The sequence below is a fragment of the Patagioenas fasciata genome, chromosome 35, assembly GCF_037038585.1.
Source record: "Patagioenas fasciata isolate bPatFas1 chromosome 35, bPatFas1.hap1, whole genome shotgun sequence".
Lineage (NCBI taxonomy): Eukaryota > Metazoa > Chordata > Aves > Columbiformes > Columbidae > Patagioenas > Patagioenas fasciata.
Genome location: NC_092554.1, coordinates 2,271,512 through 2,291,004, shown reverse-complemented (window position 1 = coordinate 2,291,004; position 19,493 = coordinate 2,271,512). Strand labels below are relative to the sequence as shown.

The 19,493-nt window shown below is 49.3% G+C and overlaps 1 protein-coding gene across 1 annotated transcript in view; it reads left to right on the top strand.

Moving 5' to 3' along the window:
- The window catches only part of LOC136115886 (dynein axonemal heavy chain 9-like), a 34,652-nt gene extending 16,041 nt beyond the window's left edge, over positions 1–18,611 (top strand). The window contains exons 10-21 of the mRNA XM_071801054.1: positions 25–141; positions 866–1,016; positions 1,995–2,073; positions 3,936–4,004; positions 4,944–5,070; positions 6,959–7,214; positions 9,055–9,296; positions 12,049–12,184; positions 13,211–13,407; positions 13,502–13,926; positions 15,921–16,143; positions 18,411–18,611. Of these exons, the coding sequence (XP_071657155.1) occupies positions 25–141; positions 866–1,016; positions 1,995–2,073; positions 3,936–4,004; positions 4,944–5,070; positions 6,959–7,214; positions 9,055–9,296; positions 12,049–12,184; positions 13,211–13,407; positions 13,502–13,926; positions 15,921–16,143; positions 18,411–18,611 (2,223 nt within the window). The remainder of the gene's footprint in view (positions 1–24; positions 142–865; positions 1,017–1,994; positions 2,074–3,935; positions 4,005–4,943; positions 5,071–6,958; positions 7,215–9,054; positions 9,297–12,048; positions 12,185–13,210; positions 13,408–13,501; positions 13,927–15,920; positions 16,144–18,410) is intronic.
- Positions 18,612–19,493: the final 882 nt, after the last annotated feature.

Sequence of the window (19,493 nt, the reverse complement as noted above, 5' to 3'; positions counted from 1 at the left end):
AGCTTGTGTTTTGCCTTTGTGCAGGACTTTGAGCAGGATGCCTTTGGTTTCCAGCAGAAAGTAGAAGACATGGACCGTCGGCTGGGCACCATTTTCATCCAGGCTTTTGATGACGCCTCCAACTTGGACCACGCCTTCAAGGTTTGTTTATCGCTCCCTTGCTCTTCCCTAAAAGGGAACTCAGGGCACCCGGCTGGGTGAGAATCACGCTGAGGAGACCAGGCAGTGCTGGAGCCACAGGCACATGGGGCTGGTGTTTGCTGGTGGGACAGTGGGACTTGTAGCTTTTGGGCTGCTCTTGGTTTGGGATGCTCAGGCTGGTGGGTCCCTCACAAAGCTTTTGGATGCCAGGAGATATATTTGTGTCTCTCTCTGCAAGTCGGGGGAAATCATGCTTTTTCTAGGATTTCCTGGTGAGAATTGATATTGTTAGTATCAATTTGTTAATATTATTAATACATGGATCTGTTTCAGTTTTGGAAACAGGTTTTCTAGAAACAAAGCTGGTTTGTTTATCAATTAATCTATCTTGCAGAAATAATAAATGGTATTTTTTTAAAAAAATCAATATAAGCATTTGTAGAAAAGCCTTTAGCAAGTGACAGTGTTTATCTTTGTAAGTTTTTTGAAAAAAATAGAAAATCTTGAAGCATTTGAAGAACAACAGTTGGAATGTGGTCCAACCCCAGAGAAAGTCTGAGAGGCCCCGTAACAAAGGGAGCAAATTTCCTTTTTCCAAAGTGCCCATCGGTGCGGACAGCATTGAAGCCTCTGGGCTGGGGAGGAAGGTCCCAGCTGATCTCTCTGCAGGAGTCGGGGTTGTAAATTTTTCCCCTCTTCTTTTCCTGCGTGTTCACCCCAACAGCTGCTGGACATGTTCGGGAGCCTTTTGGAGCGACCGGTAGTCGCTGCAGATGCTGCTGGCAAATACTCCGTCCTCATCAGCATGTTCAGCAGGGCCCTGGACCACGCCAGGCTGATCTACTCCCGGCACATCCAGGCAGAGCTGAAGCTCGGTAGGTAGAACGTGCTGAGTAACATGGGTTTTACAGGGAGTTTGATTGAGATTAATTTGGGGGGGAAATGATTTATTTTTCTAAGGAACCCAAAACTTTACAAATTGCAGATGTTTTCAGCCTCCGTAGCTCCTAGTGGCAATGGAAATGCCTGGGAAAGCTCTGTTCTTAGTATTAAAGCAAATAATTGGTTAGGAGTAAAAATACCCTTTTTCAAATGTGTATGCATGATATGTGACTGGGAATGGAGACACATGCTGGGCTTTTCTCCCAGCGAGGCTGTGACAGGAGGTTTCTCTCCACATTTGTGTGCTGCCTCCAACACCCCATGGGACCTGCAAACCCACTCATGTGCTCCTCAGAACGAATTTATTTTGTTTCCCTTACAATGCTTAAAATGCAAAGTATGCGAGTGGGACTTTGTAACCAAGGGTTTAATCAGCCTTTTCCAAGTTTATTATTCCCCGTGACTGTTGGCACAGGGGGGAATGGGTGGATTTCTATCAGATTATGAGGATTCAAGTGTGTCATTTTGAACAATAACCTATTTACTTGCCTCAGAAAGATCATACTGGAACGAGACAAGTCCTGGACTGGAGAGAATCATGGAGAGAATCATTTGCTGTGAATTTGTGGTTATTGTTCTGTGGCTGTTAGATAAGACGGACAGAAGTAACTCCTGGTCAGAAATCCCTATGTCAGTGTTTGTGAGGGGCAGGGAATGTGTCCCAGGCAAGGGACACCTCACATCAGCTCAGGTTTGGACATAGTCTGGGCTTCTCGTTCGATCTCAGCTCCTTATTCAAGATCCAGAGGCACTTGCCTTGGTCACAGACCTACATCAGTGTGGCAGATGTTGGATTTAAGGAAGGAAGCTGGGAAATCAGAGCAGTTTTCTGCAAATGAGGTTCTGTTGTTGCATCTTTGGGGTTACAAGTGCAGTGTTCAGTCAAATGCTGTTCCAATGTGCCCTCCCAGGATCCCCCCTGTGCACAAGAACATGCCGCCGGTGGCTGGAGCGCTGCGCTGGGCGCAGGAGCTGCGAGCGCGAATCCAGGTGCCGTTTGATCACTTCAGGCACATCCCACATCTGTGCGTGTCTGTTCCAGCTAAGTTGCTTTATGACCACCTTGCTATCTTCTCTGTAATCAATCTGATTTTCTTTCTGTGGTGAACATTATCCCATGGTTATAGCTGAAATAATTCTTAGTCAAAGAGGTGTGAAGTGGTTGCACTGGTGCTTTTCAGCTTCCTTGTGATCATTATTTTTTTTAAGAAACTCATTAACTGGATTTGTTTTGAAGCGATTAAGAGGCACAGTGGGCTATTCAGCTTTCAGACATAGTTCCCGGGTTGCAATTGAAAGAGGTATCAGAACCTTTCCTGCTGCAATCCCACTCAGCATGTTCTCCAGGACCTCCTCAGCTGCAAGTCCTGGTTCTGGCGTCATCCAAACTGTGAATAGCAGAGAAGTGCTGGGCTGGACTCAGCTGAGATGGGTCGATGGAGCTGGGTTTGCATGTTGGGGAGCAGACGAGCATTTTGTTGGGCAGAAGAAAACTTCCTCAGCGTTAAACAAAGGAGCCATCTCCCAAGATCAAGGAAAGAAACCAATGCTGGTATATTTATCACCCAAATGCTTGTTATAACGGATGGTGTCAGGGAAGTATGGCCTCATACTCACAGCTGGCACCACATGAGACAACATTTAAGAGCTCTGTAAGCAAGGCAGTGTTGGACTTATGACAACTGAGGATGTTCCAGGGACTGCACCTGGTAGCTCACAGGAATGGCTTCACGTGTGCTGGTCAGGATTCTGTGTAAATGGATCCACTTTTTTAATGTACTTGACCAAAATAACTTGACCGTCACTGTGCCATGTTTGTAACCTTCTCTCACTGTATCTTGCCATTAAGTGTCTTTAAGTGCACAGTTATTCTGCAGCAGCAAAGACATTGGTGCAATGAAACAAACTCTTGGGCTGTTCCCAGCACAGAGCCCAAGTTATCATGTCTGATTTGAACCTAAATGGCAAATTTTTGTCCACCATGAAGGACCCAGATCTGCATTTCACACTGATTTTCTGTCCTCTGTTTAGAGTAGTTAATAACATGCTCTGCAGCGGTGGTGACATGATGCTGTTGAAAGGGAAAAAGGATTAAAAAGGAGAAACAAAAGTGGTTTTGCTGGGATTTACTTGGATTTGCTCAGAGGACTTGTTTACTTCCAGCAGGTTTCTCAGCACTTGCCCAGCGGTGACTGCTCAGGCGCTCCTTTTTTCCAGCTTTTGGTTAAGTTAATTCAAGTTTTGTCAATATGTCCTCCAAAATCAACAACCATCTTGAGGAAAACTTGGATATTGTAGATGAAACAGTGGGGAAAAGACAGCATGATAAGAATTCCTCTGGCCTGCTGTTCCCTGGGCTGTACAGCCCTGGCAGCGTGGCCAGGGCTCTGCCTCCCGCACTCTGGGACACCTTTGCTCTTCGGTTTGAGGGGCATGAATTGGGCACCGCCAAGAGCTTCATCTGCCGGGAGCCACACTCTGCTTCTTTCTGTGCCTCTTTGACCTCAGAAAGCGGTGGCTGGTGAGCAGAGGTTGCCCTGCTCTGTGCAAACACCGGAGCATTGAGTATGTTACGGAGACCAGTGTTCCTCCAGCAGCTCTGGGCCCTTGTTCTTCCCCCAGGACGTGGTTCTCATTTGCCAGTTGCCATGCAAACACCCGCAAAAGGGCGCACTGGGGCTTGGAGAGCTTTTGTGCAGTGAAATGGTTTTGGGCGATATGGTGGGGTTGGAATGTAAGATCCCCAGCCAGGGTCTGCCTGCAAGGTGGTGGGTGGTTTTGGGAAGGGGTAAATAGAGACTGCAGCCTCACAGGGCTAAATGTAACGCTGAGCTTGTCTGTTGTGCCACCAGCTGCTTGGACTCTGCTGAAGGAAGAAGGGTGATAGAGAAGTATGAAGAAATGATCCAGCTGCTCGACAGGTAAGTGGTGGCTCAGGCATGACTGTAACTATATGAAAAAAAGCCAAACCTTATAGAATCATAGAATTGTTTTGGTTGGAAGAGACCCTCATGTCCATCCATTAACACAACCCTGGCACTGCCCCGTGTCCCTGAGAACCTCGTCTCCACGTCTGTCCACCCCTCCAGGGATGATGACTCCAGCACTGCCCTCGCAGCCTGTTCCAATGCCCGACAGCCCTTTGGGGAAGAAATGTTTCCTAATATCCAGTCTGAACCTCCCCTGGTGCAACTTGAGGCCATTTCCTTCTCCTTCTCTAAACCACCTTTCAGCACATTTGCAAGCCCAGGGCCTGAGAATGTCTCTTTCTAAGCCAGAAGGAATTTTGTGATGAGAGAGGAGGAGGAATCCTTTGCTACACACCACAGTCTTTCTGTGATATCTTGAAATGAGAAGGGAGGGACAGGGGCTGTGCAGCCCAGCAGAAATGTTGGAACGAGATTCTTTTGGATGTAGGAGATGCTGTGGTAGAAAACCTGAGCTGACCAGAAGTCTCAATCCACTTGTGCCCATTCACAGTGTACTTACCGTGGCTGTAATGTGTGTATTCCACAAGTGGGAGTGGGATTCGTTGCACCTCACTTAATATCTTAATGTTTGATGCTAAAACTGAACTGGTTGCTCTGAGCTTTTGAATGTTTGTCCCCAAATTTGAATCCTCTGCTAAGAATGGTACTTGGGGGATCTTTGTTTTCCTGACTTGATGCTGTCACTGGTTTTCAGGTGTTTGTCTTTGAAGCCAAGATCTTTATGGAGGTGGTGTGGGTGGGTTTTAAATAGTCCTTGATGTTCTTCAGCCCTCAGAAGTGGACTTGGCTTTTATTTGGTTCTATGTCTTGGTGTGCGGGCTTGGCAGCTACGTGGTGGATGTTTTAATTGGTTTGTTTGTTTTTCGGCAGGTATCAGGAGAAGCTCTATGCAGACTGGTCCCAGACAGTCTCTGAAAAATCACAGTACAACCTTACTCAACCGCTTATCCGGCGAGATCCAGAAACCAAACTGATCACGGTTAATTTTGATCCCCAGGTAAGAACCAGCTTTCCTGTCTGCTGGAGGGCACGTCTCCAAGCTGTGCCCCACCGTGCATGGCAAGTCTGGTGGGATCGCTACTAGATCTGTTCTGCTGAGGTCCCTGGAGCATCTGTTACGGGTGACATGAATTAACCATCCCCTTTGTGGGCTCTGTCTCCTGGTAAAATATCAGGATTACAGTTTAAGCAGCGCAGATTGTAATTAAAGCCAGAAAGTCTGTGAGTAGCCGGATGTTAACTGGTGTCAACATCTCCAGAGCAGGTTGGTTTGACGCTGGTGTGGGGAGCGTAGGAGCATCATCCTACAGACGTGGGTTCGTGTTATGTTTACCTGAAATCTGAGCTTCCTGAAAGGGTATAAAAATCCCAGGAAAGGTTTGTTCTGTTACTTCAGTATTGTGGCTGTTGGATTTCCTTAATTGTGGTGCAGGAGGCTTCCAGTAGGTCTCTGTTCCCTAGGGCTGCCCTCTCCAGCACAGGGAGGCCTGACCATCCCCCTGCCCAAAGCAGAGGCAGGGTCCAAGCCAGCAGAGTGCAGAGGTGGATTCAAAGGTGCTGGGGCCTGATGAGAGCTGGGGCCTCTCAAATGTGAAATGCCATTTGCTGCGGAGGTGCTGAATCTCAGGGGCCTGGGAAAACATCAAACACTTCCCCCTTTCCCTGGGACTTGCTGCTGTTAGAGAAAAGTGTTGAGGTTCCAGAGCTCGTTCCAGCTTGGCTCTCAGACAAAGGATTTGTCCAGCTCCTTGGAATCTCCTTGCTAAGGTGGGAAGCAAATGGCCCCAGGGGATGTTTTCCACCCTTCACCCTGGTGCCAGGGTTTGGAGCCTGTGACGTGCTGAGCATGTTCTCAGCTCCAGTCTCTGAGTGCTTCTGCGCTGCTCTCAGCTTTCCGTACTGAGGACTGCCTCATGTCCTCAGGTGCCTGCTTAGCAGCCCCTTCATGCCCTTCAGAGCAGATAGGAGCACGTCATTTTGCCTAAAGGGAGGATGTATTTGCAACCCTTCAACATTAAAGAATCTTCCAGAGCTCACCTTCCATGGAGGAGAGGGAAAGAGGGTAAGACATCCTTGACACCATGGTGGGGATGTCTCAGACATTCCAGTGCATAAAAGGGAGGGGAGTTTGGTTCTATCTCACTTGGCCTCCTGCTCCCTCAATCCCCTGCTTTTCCCTTCCTCCCATCCCATCCTCTTCCATCCACCTCCTCAAACTGCTCCCTTCACCCTTCTGCGCTCCGTCTTTCTTTCCTCTTCTTGTCATTGTGGACATAGTCACTTTAGTATTGTAGATACTCCTCACCCCTGCCATTGCCCATACAATATACTGAATTTCTGTCACCCAGCCAAAATGTGCCGTTTCAGGAGCATTTTCCCTCTCACAAGCCACTAAACTGAGCAAAGATTTTTTTTTTTTGTCTTAGAAGTGATATATTGCGTTGGAAGACCTTGCTGCTCCGTTTGTTGCAGGGACTCACTTCTACTTGGGTTTATAGTTTAATAACCCACTCAATCCCGTTCCATCACAACTCAAAGATGCTTTTGGTTGTGCCTCCTCCTGCAGGCACAGTATTGCTGAAAGACTGTATTGATGAGGATAGCTGAGAAGACCAGAGATCATCATGGCTTTTAGAGGCTGCACAGGGTTTGCTGGCTGGGTAGTTAACAGAGCTAGATGTCTTTGATTGGGAAGCAAATCAGAGGCAAAGATCAATGGGAGGGAGATGGTCTGGACTAGGAGGTGTCCAGGCCCTTCTCAGAGCGTGCTGCTTTGTGAATAAAACAGCAGGAACCCCCTAAGATCCCCAGAATTGACGGGAGGGTGTCTACCAGGTGAATGGGGAGGATTGTCTCACATTCAGCTCTCTGCCTTGTTTCTGCAGCTGGTGTCGGTGCTGAGGGAGCTGAGCTACCTGTCTGGCAGCCGGCTGGGAGCCATCCCACCCACGGCAGCAGAAATCTATTCCTCCAAGGAGTCATACCGGCAGCTGGCGGCCAGCTTGGAGCTGATGGTGAACAGATACAACAAGGTCCTGAAGACAGTCCTGGAGGTCGAATACCCTCTCATACAGGAGCAGCTGTGGGATATTAACTTGAAGCTGAAGAAGGCAGAAGAAACACTCAACTGGAAGATGGAGGGTGAGCTAGCTCTGTGTTAGGGCAAAAGAGGCCGTACAGGATTTCACAGAATCCCAGACTGGTGAGGGCTGAAGAGACCTCTGGAGATCTCCCAGTCCAACCCCCCTGCTCACGCAGGGTCACAGAGCAGATCACACAGGTGGGTCCAGGCGGGTTTCAATGTCTCAGAGCAGGAGACTCCACACCCGCTCTGGGCAGCCTGGGCCAGGCTCTGGCACCTCCCAGCAAACAAGTTTCTGCTCATGTTCAGATGGAGCCTCCTGTGTTTCAGTCTGTGCCCGTTGCCCCTCACCCTGGCGCTGGGCACCACTGAACAGAGTCTGGTCCATCCTCTGACAGCCACCCTGAGATATTGATCCCATTGATCAGATCCCTCTCAGCTTCTCTTCTCCAGCTCAACAGCCCCAGCTCTCTCAGCCTTTCCTCAGAAGAAAAATGCTCTAGACCCCTCAGCATCTTGGTAGCCACCGCTGGGCTCTCCCCAGTAATTCCTTGTCCTTCTTAAACTGGGGTGCCCAGAACTGGACACACCACTCAGATGGGGCCTCACGAGTGCAGAGCAGAGGGGGAGGATTCACCTCCCTCGACCTGCTGGCCACACTCCTACTCACGCAGCCCAGGTACCATCAACCTTCTTGGCCACAGGGCACATTGCTCATGGTTAACCTGCTCACTTGGGTCTCATCAGATTCCTCCCATGTCCCCAGCCTCCATCACCTGGTTCCCAGTGACAGTTCACAGCAGGGCAGGGGACTCTCCAGCAGAGCCAGCACTGGGGAGACAAAGGGCAGCCCCCAGCCTGCCTGCTCCTTCCCATCTTACCTTGATCTGCTTGGGCTGGGGACAGGATCCTGATCCCTTCAGCTTCCCTCTGGGCTTTTGGGGAAGAGAGGCTGCCCTGTAAGCAGTGATGCTGAGGAAACGGCAAGATTGGGGTTTGTGAGAGCTGGCAAGGCTGGGGTTGAAGAGTCTGCTCCCTGCCCGTGCCAGCCCAAGTGACCCACTGTGTGGTCATGTCCCTGTGTCCCCAAGGCACTGCTTTCTCCCTGAGTTGTGCAGGGACTGGGACCCCTTGGCCCAGCCATCTGGCTTGGGACAGACTTCTCCCGGTGGGGGCCAGGGCCACCTCGTTATCCTTTCCAGCCAGATGAAATACTGTGGTTAGTGGTGAGGTTTGTGCACCGTGACTTTGGGATGATTTAACCAGTGTTCTTGCTTGATCAGTTTTAACTGCAAAGCAGAATGGAGGAAGACAATTTGTTTCCTCTTGGTGAAAGCAAACTGCTCGCTGTTGGAATATATATTTCTGTCATCAGGCTTGTGGTATGAACAGGAACAAGTGTCCTCCCTTGGGAACTTGCAAAGCAGAATTCCTCATGCTGAAAAACTCTTTCTCCATTGCACGACAAAGATGAAGGGACTTTCCTGCAGATGAAGTTCCCTGAATCTAAATGCAGCCCTCGCTGGTACCTTGGGCTGTCACAGCCTGTGTTTGTGGGGCTGTGGGTCCCTGCTCTGGTGACAGTGGCAGGAACACTCAGCCTGTTGTCCTTGTTCTCTCTCTGGTAGCAGATTAAATCTGGGTACGGGAAAGGGGGAAGTGTCAGACGTCCCCACGGTGCTGGTGCTCCTGGCAGAAAACAGAGGCTGCAGCTGTACCATGGATTGTTGGGGTAGGAGGGCGCTAGAAGTGACTCTTTTGGTTGAGGTGGTAAGTCTCTTGTGTTAATGATGGGTGAGAAATACATGAAACCGTGGGGGAAAAGTCTTATGGAGAGTGCACAAGAGCTTGGCCATGCAGCTCTGAAAAAAAGTAGTCAATCATCTCATTTTTTACCAGGTGTCTGGGATCACATCTCCATGGTGATGGATGATGTCCATGACCTCGAGCAGAGGATACAGAAAGCCAAAAACAATGTTGAGGAGATCCAGACCATCGTGGGATCGTGGGCGTCGCCCATATTTGTGAGAAGAGATTGTAAAAGAGAATCGCTGCTGAGCCTGGAGGACTGTCAGGACCGCCTGGAACGGCGTTACAGCCTTGTCCGAGAGTCAGGGCAGAGGATTCATCTGCTGGTGAAGGTGAGGGGGGACCTTCTCCAGGGGTTTGTTGACTCTTCATAGGCTCTGGGTGTCTCTCCGCTCTGGTGAAAATGTCCAGAGCTGCTTCACCTTAAAATTAACTCCCTTAACTCATTTGAAAAACTTACCTGTTGTTGATTAAGGAATACTTTGATGGGTGAGCTGGTACAGCTGAGTGTGCGGGGCTGCTGACCAGGCACCGAGTTTGGAGCAGGAGTGGGAGCCGATGCAGCCCAGTCTGGCTCCCAGTCCTGGTTCTTGTGAAGCCACTGGAGGGGAGTCGTGCATCAGGCTTTGGGATCCTGCTCAGAGGAAAAACTCCTCCGAAATATTCACCTTAAAATGGAGAGGCAGCTGGCTGTGGCTGACCTTTCTGCTTTAGGCTTGTTGTTCCTCTGTGGGAGCAGGAGGTGACGCTGTCAGTCCAGGGAGAAGCTGAGTAACAAGAAAAAAGCTGCTGTCTGAACCCTGGGTTTTTTCCAGTGGCTTTGCCAGAGCTGAGAGTCCTCTTTGCAGAGCAGGAGAAAGCCCAAATCTCTGCGCCTCACCTGCCCAGAGGTTTTAGCGTGTCAGGGACAGCACCTTGGCTGGAAGGCAGATGGATTTTAGGTCCAGCCCACTCCTGAGGGTCACCATCTGGCCTTGGACTCTGGAGAGACTGGGCTGACCCTCTCTGGGACACTGAGCCCTTGTTGCTCACCTTACTTCACTGTCTGCACTCAGCCTTGGGCTTCTGACCCACTTCTGTACCCTCTGAACCCACGGCGAGGATTTTACTATGCCCACGTTGTCCTGCTGCTACAGCTGTGACAGGCTCAACCACCTCCAGCTACACCCAAAAGATGGGAACACTTCCTAAATTGACCGGAGAGAACATGGGGCTGTGGCCAAGGCAGAAGGGCTGGCACCGCTGCTCTGGTGGCTCACAGGGCAGGACCAACTGCAAAGCAGCATGAAGGTCCTGGGGAGGGAAAGGCACCGTGGCCCAAAATAGGATGTCCCCATGCCTCTGTCCTGCTGTGCTGGTCAAACCTGGAGGAACAGCAGCAAAGGGGCCAAGAGCTGGTCTGCTGTGTTTCCCTTGGGTGTTCAGGTCTTCTTTTGAGCAGGTGAGTCTTGAGGCTGCTGAGAGAAGAGCACAGAGAGTTTGGGTACGTGCACCCACAAGCACAGGCAGGACAGTGAGATGCTGGCTTGCATTGCCCTTTTGCACCAGGATGAGGCCTCTGGAGTAAAGGTTCAGTAGAACACCAGTGACAAGGGGGCATTGTCAAATACAAGGGCATGGGACGGTGAAGAGGGGGTGGTGCTTTCAAATGGGCATTCCCATAGTGTTCAGTCCTGTGAAGTTCCCCTTTCTCTTGTGTCAGCAAAATGTGGAGGTGAGTCTGCAAGGCACCAGAGCCCTGGCTTGCTCTGTTAACAGTTTAATCACTCAGCGTTGATGTGTAAAGTTGGGGAGCAGCAACTCTGGGTTGACTCAAGCCCAATTGGCAATGCCACTCTATCTTGAGGAGGCTGAGGCCAGACCTTCTTGCTCTCTGCAACTGTCTGAAAGGAGGTTGGAGCATGGAGGGGGTTGGTCTCTTCTCCCAAGTAGTAAGAGATAGGATGAGAGGAAGTGGCCTCAAGTTGCACCAAGGAAAGTTCAGATTGGATATTAGGAAAAAATAATTCACAGAGAGGATTGTGAAGCTTTGGAATAGGCTGCCCAGAGCAGTGGTGGAGTCACATCCCTGGAGGTGTTAACAAATGTACAGATGGGGTTCTTAGGGACATGGGTTAGTGGTGGAGTTAGGTTATGGTTGGATTCGATGATCTTGAGGGTCTCTTCCAACCAGAATGATTCTATGATCTCATGTGTGCCAAGCTGCCATGCCACTGGGAATGGCACCCTCTCCTGTGTCCCCAGAGATGAAATACAGCCGGCTTTGAACCCCTGGCAGCAGACTGCAAGCTGGACCTTACGTTTGTTTTGAGCCCGTGCCTGTGTTGAGAGCCCCTGGCAGGCTTAGGAGAAAGAGCCCTCAGAGGGCATAGCAAGGCCGGAACAGGATCACGGCAGAGCCTGGGAGGTGCAGGGGATGGATACCCAGGCTGGTCTTGTGGGTGTGGAAGAGGAGACGCAAGAAGGATGGGGCCATTCTGTGGCCTAGAAAACCGTGAATTTCCTGACTGTGAACTTGCCTGGAGGTAAGGAACGCAATAAGCTGAGAAGGGAGGCTGTAAGCCAACCCTTTGTCTTCTGATCCCAACCTTTAACTATTTTCACTTGGTTTATTTAAAAACCCTTTTCTGAATTTTAAAGTTCTCTTGTTTTGAGATGACCATTTGTAGGGCAGAGGTGTAAGCAGTCCACTTGGAAGGACTCATCCACCCGAGGTAACATTATACAGGCCACAAGGACTGAGGCTTCATGCATTGGGATGAGCCTTTGGCCCAGGTCTGCAAAGCACCCTTGAGCCCTTTGGCCTCAGAGAAGAGGGAGGAGAAGGTTGCAGGGCTGCTAAGTCTCTCACGCACTCCATTTTTACCTTGTGATTATTTTGAGTTGCTTCAGATGACAAAGCAGCCCTTGACAGAAGGAGAAAATTGTGGCCATGCTACCAGCAGCAACATCCGTCTGTCTGGTTTCTCACCCCCCGCAGGGCTGGTACCTGTGTGCTCATTGCCATGAGTCCTCAGCTGTGGGCAGCTCTTGTAGGACAGACTCAGCCCCGCTGTATTTCAAAGTGTCGTCTTTTTCTTCCAGGAAAACCAGAGCCTCTTACTTGCAGACCCAGCATCTGACATCTGGAAGGCCTATGTGGATTACGTGGATGAGATAGTTCTGGATGGATTCTTCACTGCCATTGAGTGCTCACTCAAGTACCTCCTCGAAAACACAGGTAACTGCTGGTTCCTCAGCTCTGGCCGTGATACCATCTTCAGTCTCACCAAAAGGAAGTTTCTGTTTTGTGCTTTGACTTGTGGTGGTCTTTCTACTCTGCCTCTTGCATTGTCTACAGCAAGTGCTGGAGGAGCCTCCAGACTCAGAGGGTAACTCTGTCCCCTGGTCACTGGAGCAAAGCCTTGCTCAAGGGAAGGGACAGAGATGACTGTGCACCATTTGCTGGGATTTGTGAACAGACAAAATTGAGGCATCATTCCCAGTCTGTTCTTGGGCATCAGCCATCTCCTGACCTCCCATGCACAAAGCATCAAGGTGACACAACCTTTCGTTTGTGGAGAGTCTCAAGAGTTGGTTCTGTGGATGAAAGACATGAAAGAAAAACCTCCATCACTGAGGAGTGAGGAGAGGGGTCACCAAAGCAGAGCTCCTGCCTAAGGCTGCCACGGAGGGTCACTCTGCTGAGAGCAGCTGTGTCCAGCTAGAGCACATCTTCAGAACGCTTCCCGCCTGGATGTGGAGGCACACTGAGCTGGAGAATTGCATCCAGTTCCTCACCATCTTGTTAAAAACAAGCACAGAATTTCACATTTGTGAAACCAGTTGGTGTTTTATTTTTTCATGCCTTTCTCCACTAAATTAAAGAGCCTCTTGGTTCCTGTTGTTTTTCTCCTCTTTAAGTACTTATGCGCTGTAATTGTTCAGCTCTCAGACTCCCTTTTGATTAGCTGAAGAGCCTGGTCTCTTTAAGGCTTCCCTCCACAGCATTTTTCCGGTCCTTAAATCACTTGTGTCTCATCTGTTCTCCAGTATCTCCTGTGGGTACCAGAACACCAGCTGGTTTGGCAGCCTCCCCTCTGCGTTGTATGCAGACACAATGTCACTGGACCCAGCGAGTGGGTGTCCCACCTGCCTGGTGTCCCTGTGGGGCATGTGTGTGTCTTGTGGTGGGATGTTAGTGGTGGCTCTAGATCACTTTTCTCCCCTTCAAAAATAACCTGGCACCTCTGTTCTTCCCTACCAGATCCCAAGGCAGGGCTTCCTCCCCTGTTTGAGGTGCAGCTGGATTTGGTGATCCCAGATTTGATATTTCAACCCTCCTTGGACCCTGGCACAAACGATGGCTTCTACGACGTGGTGGAAGGTCTTCTCAACGACATCTACCGGATCTCATCGCTGGTGCCCAGGCTGGCTGAGCACAGCGGCTTCCTCCACTACCAGGTCCGTGGCTGTGGAGCTCCCTCACGCTGTGTGGCAGTGAGGAGGTGCCACGCTGCCCCCGCATCACTGCGAGCTCCTCTCCTCTTCTCTCCAGGCTGACATGGAGGACATGGCTGACCTGGCCGACATGCGCCATGAGCTGATGGGGCGTGTGCAGGCCGTGATGGCGGCCTGCTGTGATTACCGCAGTGCCTTCGACCACTGCTCCTACCTGTACGGGGAGGACAGAAAGGAGTTCTTCCGCCAGTTCCTCCTCTACGGGCACATTCTCACTGCGGCAGAAATCGAGGCCCATGCAGAGAACGGGGTCCCTGAGTCACCTCCCACGCTGCAGCAGTTCCGAGAGCAGATTGACTCCTACGAGAAGATCTATGAGGAGGTGAATCGCATCGAGCCCATCAGCATTTTCCAGAGTTGGATGAAAGTTGATGCTCGGCCTTTCAAAGCGTCTCTGCTGAATGTGATTAAACGGTGGAGCTTGGTGTTCAAGCAGCATCTCATGGACCACGTCATGCACAGGTAGGAACCGTTCTACCTCTTCTTCCCAGAACCAAAGTGGGTTTCTCTTGTGTTGGCTGGGCTTTATCATTTCACACTGATAAGCAAAAGGCTAATACAGGAGCAAGAGGAGGGGGCACACACCCCCTGCCAGCTCCATCGCATCTCTGCTAACTTTCATCCCCTCGTCTCTGCTGGGAGCAGCTGGTCCAGCTGAGTGTGTAAAGTGCAAACAGTTCCACGAACTCGGTACCATCGACATCCTGCGAGCTGATGCTCCTACGACCTACTGTGTGGTGTTGGACAGGATGTCTGTTTGTCTGTTCATCCTGGTCCAACTAATCTAATCTCTTCTAGGGCTCTATGCTTATTTTGTTGAATTTGCCATCAGTAAAGCTGCATTAATGCCATGAGATACTTGCTCCGTTTCTAAATGCAGTGCTCTTTTGAGTGCGCTCTTTGTAAAAAAAGTAATTTGGGTTGCCTGGCATGAGCAGTCATGGGGAGGCAGTTTCAAGGTTACAAAAAGGAGGAGCTTTGGATGTAAGTTTTGCATTAACATGTGTTCCCTGCTCTGAATAGCTGCTCAGCCGCCTGGTCTCTGCAGGATGATGTGTTAGGTGATTTATTTGAGTAGTAGCAGCTGAAGGATGCCACAGGGCTTGGATGCTTACGAAGAAATATTTACAGACATATGTACTAGTGAAGGCTGCTGCGTGTGGTGGCTGCTGTGATCTCTGGTGTTCTTTTCAGCACGATAATTCCTGTGCAAAGAGGTTTTTGCATAGGTTAGAACAGGCATTTAGGAGTTCTTATTAAGAGCTCCTGACTCAGCAGTTTAGTCTTTAATAGGTGAAGTGTTTAGGGCTATGTTTTGGTCCAGCAGCATCCACAGAATTTAAGCGGGCACTTCAAAAGTAAGCGTTTTGAGAAGGGAAGAATGGAAAGGACCAAAGATCCAGGAGCCCATCAAGCTCTGCTAACAGTGTCCAGCAGCTGGTGAGATCAAGAAGCAGGTAGGGAAACTTCCCCCAAATAGTCTCCTTGTCTCTAACCATTCATACCTGAGGACTTTGAGAGTCATGGGTTGTACCTTTGTATCTAAAGACCTGGATGGATTTTTTTTTCTCCCACAAATGTTCGGTTGCTTTTCTGAACCGCTGTGAATTTTTAACATCTGCATCCTTCTGCAGCAGAGACTTACCCTCTGAAATAAGGCAGCGTGCGAAGAAGAATCCCTGTTTGTTGTAGCTTTACAACCTACCAGGTTCATTTGTTGAATTCTTGTATTGGAAGAGATGACATGAAAACTGTCCTTTCAAATTCACTCTCTTCAGACCACAGACCCGAGCTCACAGGTCTCCCTTATAGAATCATAGGATAGAGTCATAGAATCTGTTTGGTTGGAAGAGACCATCAAGATCACAGAGTCCAACCATAACCTAACTCTGGCACTACCCCATGTCCCTGAGAACCTCATCTATATGTCTATCCAACCCCTCCAGGGATGGTGACTCCACCACTGCCCAGGGCAGCCTGTTCCAAGGCCCGACAGCCATTTCTGTGAATAATTTTTTTCCTAATACCCAATCTGAACCTCCCCTGGAGAAATTTGAGGCCATTTTATCTTATCACTTGCTACCTGAGAGAAGAGACCAACCCCCTCCATGCTCCAACCTCCTTTCAGACAGTTGCAGAGATCAGGTCTCCCCTCATCTCCTGTTCTCCAGGCTGAACAGCCCCAGCTCCCTCAGCTGCTCCTCGTAAGACTTGTGCTCCTCAAATGCCTTTTCTCCAACCTGTGAAGTCCCAACCCATTTATCCGTTCCTCACAGGAAGCTGTACCACATCTATGGATCCCTGTGAGCATGAACTGTGGTTCTGATGCCCTCAGCATGTTGCCATGTGATGGGCAGAGTTAGCCAGGCCTTTCCCTCTCCGTGCCAGTCCAGCTGCCTGGATGATTCCGGTAGGAACTGCTCTCATTTGGTGCTTTCCTGTTTTGTGTTCTACAGCTTGTCTGACCTGGACGAGTTCATAAAAACTGCTGACAAAGGTTTGAGCAAAAAGGTTGAAAAAGGCGATTATGATGGTTTGGTGGAGATCATGGGGCATCTCCTGGCCGTTAAGGAAAGGCACAGTGTCACCGATGCCATGTTCGAGCCCCTGAAGCAAACCGTCGAACTGCTGAAGACGGATGAGCAAGAGCTGCCGGAGGAAGTCTATAAGCAACTGGAGGTGGGTGAAAAGCTGCGGTGGACACGGCGGTTTGCCAAGTAGCCAGCGTCAAAGAGCATGAGCTTAAGAGCATTGCAGGAATATTTAAAGCCCCACTCCCTGTCATTAGAGGGCCTCAGTGGATAGTATTTTACTATTGTGGGATGTGCCTTAATAGCTCTAAATTTTGGAGTTATATTGAGATTTTTCTTTTAAAGCAGAGATTAAGCCTTTTGTTATGTATGAAAAACATAGAATTGCCTGCTCCAACTCTCAGCGATTACTCTTGAAAAAAATTAATGCATTTTCAAATACATCTGTTAATTAGTTTGAATTATAATTATTTTTAAATAAGCCAGTTCTTGGCAACTGTGGAGATGGGAAGGATAATGTTGGCAGAGGAGTCGCCTTCTCATAGGACTTCAGTCCTCCACTAGGTCTATAACACCCAATCTGCTTGACCCAAAGGACATCACTGGGAGCACGTTATGAAAGTATTTCAGCACCTTTCCACATCTGGCCCTGATGAATCGATTTTTCTTTGGGGAATTCTTCTCATTTCTGGACAGGGGACCATGAGGTGAAGGTTGGAAAAGCCTGTGGGATGCCCAGCCAGCCTTGGGGAACTGGCAGCAGTCACCATGTTACGGTGGAGGAGCGTGTGGCTACGTACTGATGGATACCCCTTAGTCACGGGGCGTTGTGTGCAGAGGGCTCTGTGTAGGACACCAGGTTTAAGGCAGAGCTTTTTGGGGAGAAGTTCCTCCCTCTGCTGCAGGCTTGGATGGGACCTGAGCGGGGTTCAGCAATCCCCCAGTTTTCTGCTGGTGCAGCCGTGATCCACGGATGGTTGTATCACCAAATCTGACACGGGTAAGGGTCCTAAAGATAACTGGATTCCTACAGACACCCTGAAAAACAGAAGAGCTGCATTAAATGAATGTTTTGGCTGCTACAGCAGCTTCAGTTCAGCATAAAAAATGGTGCTATGGGGAACCCAGCTCTGCTGATTCCTCTGCCCAAGAGCTGCTTGCTTGGTGCCTGTTTGTGCGTGTAGATTTGAACAACTGATTTATTTTTCTGACAGAAGAAATGAGGTATGCAGGGCAGCCATTCAGATGGAGGAGATAACAAAACAGTTTCGTTCTTTCTGGCAAGTGACAGCAACACATAGTTGAATAATTCATTCACTGCTGTACACAGTAGGAAAACCAAAGTAAGTTCCTCCAGGTACCGCTCCCTCCATGGCCATGAAGATGGATGGGCTGGAGCTGATAGTTTGTATGAGAAGGACAAGGAAGCAGCTCCATGTGTGCCCTGCTATGGTCATGGATAGTGATTTCTACAGAGACTGGAACATGAAGTGCCAGAAAGAGACCCCTCAGGAGGGACTGGCCCTGCTCTGGCCGCCTCTGCTGCCTCCAGGTTATTTCGCTTCTTTGCATAGTGTTGGTGCATCTCCATTAGTCTTCTCAACTATGTGCACTGGGATGAAAAGAAGCCCAAAGTCTTTCCTGTAGGCTGGCACAGTACCTGGGGAAGTGGGAGAGCAAAGCTGTGGGACTTGAGGACAGCAGAGCCCTGGCTGGTGTCACTGTCTGGGGTGAGGATTTGGCTCGAGAAGTCTAGTGAGAAGAGAAGAAATCAAATCTCTTTCTAAATAAAATCCCAGGTGCAAAGGGTGGATTGTTAGCAGTGCTGTGCACCAGCAGCTTGGATGCAGTCCTGAGAAAGAAACTGTCTTATTTAGTGCTAATATTATACAGGCAGGCTGGAGGGATTTGCCCCAGAAAGCTCTGTAGAAGTCCTTCTGGCATAATATCTTCTGCTCTAAGAGCTGGCTGGAAATTTCCCAGGCTCTGTTTCTTAATTAGCTCTGGGAAGCCGGACGATCTGATGAACTTGCATCCTCAGCCCACCCTCCTGCCTCCAGCCAGCTCTGGGTCCCGCTGGGCTCGGTGTCAGGAGAACTGTGCTCTCTCAACCACCGAGCCATCCTGGGAGCCCAGGATCTGGTCTGGGACCCTTCTTCTGAAGTTATTTAACATGTTTTTGCAATCAGAGCAGTCAGTTTTAAAGTCTCAGTCTTCATTCGTCTTCAAAATTGTGGATAACTGATAAGTTTTATCCCAAATTGTGTTTAGCTTTTGCATCACAACAAAACTTCCTTGCAGTTTTAGGCATGGAATCTGTTGCTTTTCCTGTTCTGTGATTGTCCATAAACAGATCAGTCACATCTTATATCAAATAGCAAATACTGCCTACCGTCATTTAAATTTTGCTTGCAGGAGCTGCCAGAAAAATGGAACAATATAAAGAAGCTGGCGATAGCTGTGAAGCAGCATGTGGCTCCTCTGCAGGCGAACGAAATGACAGTTGTGCGCAAGAGCTGTGCGGCGTTTGATGTTGAGCAACACAGATTCAGAGAGCGATTTCGGAAAGAAGCACCATTCAGGTACAGTGAAATTATAACATCAGAGAAGCCCTGAGGAAGAAAAGCTTCATGGGATCATCTCGGAGTGTCCTGAGGATGTGTTCTTGAACCCTTGCATACATTTCCTACCTGCTCACGGTGTTGTATCTGTTATGCCCTGGGTGTTTTGTCCCTGCAAACACTGTAAGGTGTTAGCAAGAGATTCAAACTGAGGTGCCAAAGTGCCCAAGTTCTTCAGGATCCAACTGTCAGCTGAGTGCGTGTTTTAGGATCCTAATATCTGATTGAGGTGCTGAATTGTTCCTGGACTCCCTTTTGGGCTCAGTGTTCTAGAAAGATATAAAGCTCAGAAGTTTCTACACTTCTGTAAATGTTTCGGTCAAAGACATTGTTCTGAACCCCTCCATGAACTCCTCATTCTTCTCATCTGTTTCACTCATAATTGGTACCTTATGTGGCATCCCAGAGAAGCCCCAGGCAGGTACAAGAGTTTATGTATCATTCCCTCTCAATTTCTCTTCCGTCAGGTCCTAGTTTAAAGTTGTCATTGAAAAAAAGTCTTTGAGGATCTTGAAATAAAAAGGGAAGCTGAACAAAAGAAGCCCAGGAATGACTCAACTGCTGATGGTTCCCTCGCTCCTGGCTGGAGCGTGGCAGCTGAAGAAAGCGGCACGGCCGTCATTCCATCATGGTGTCTCCTGGCTGCTATTAGGAGTGTTACCATGGCGATGTTTAATTGGCTGTCTTACTCATGCAGCTGATGTCGATATGGTTCCTTACAGGGAAAAATTCGATTAATTGCTTTACTTTGAGATGGCAAACAGTCGTGAGGTTAGAGCGGTGAATAGAGAGAGATTTGCCCCTCGCTGAGGTGCTGTTTGCAGAGAGGTGAACTCTTCGGAAGGAGAGGAACGAGCAGAACAAAGCTGCAATCAGG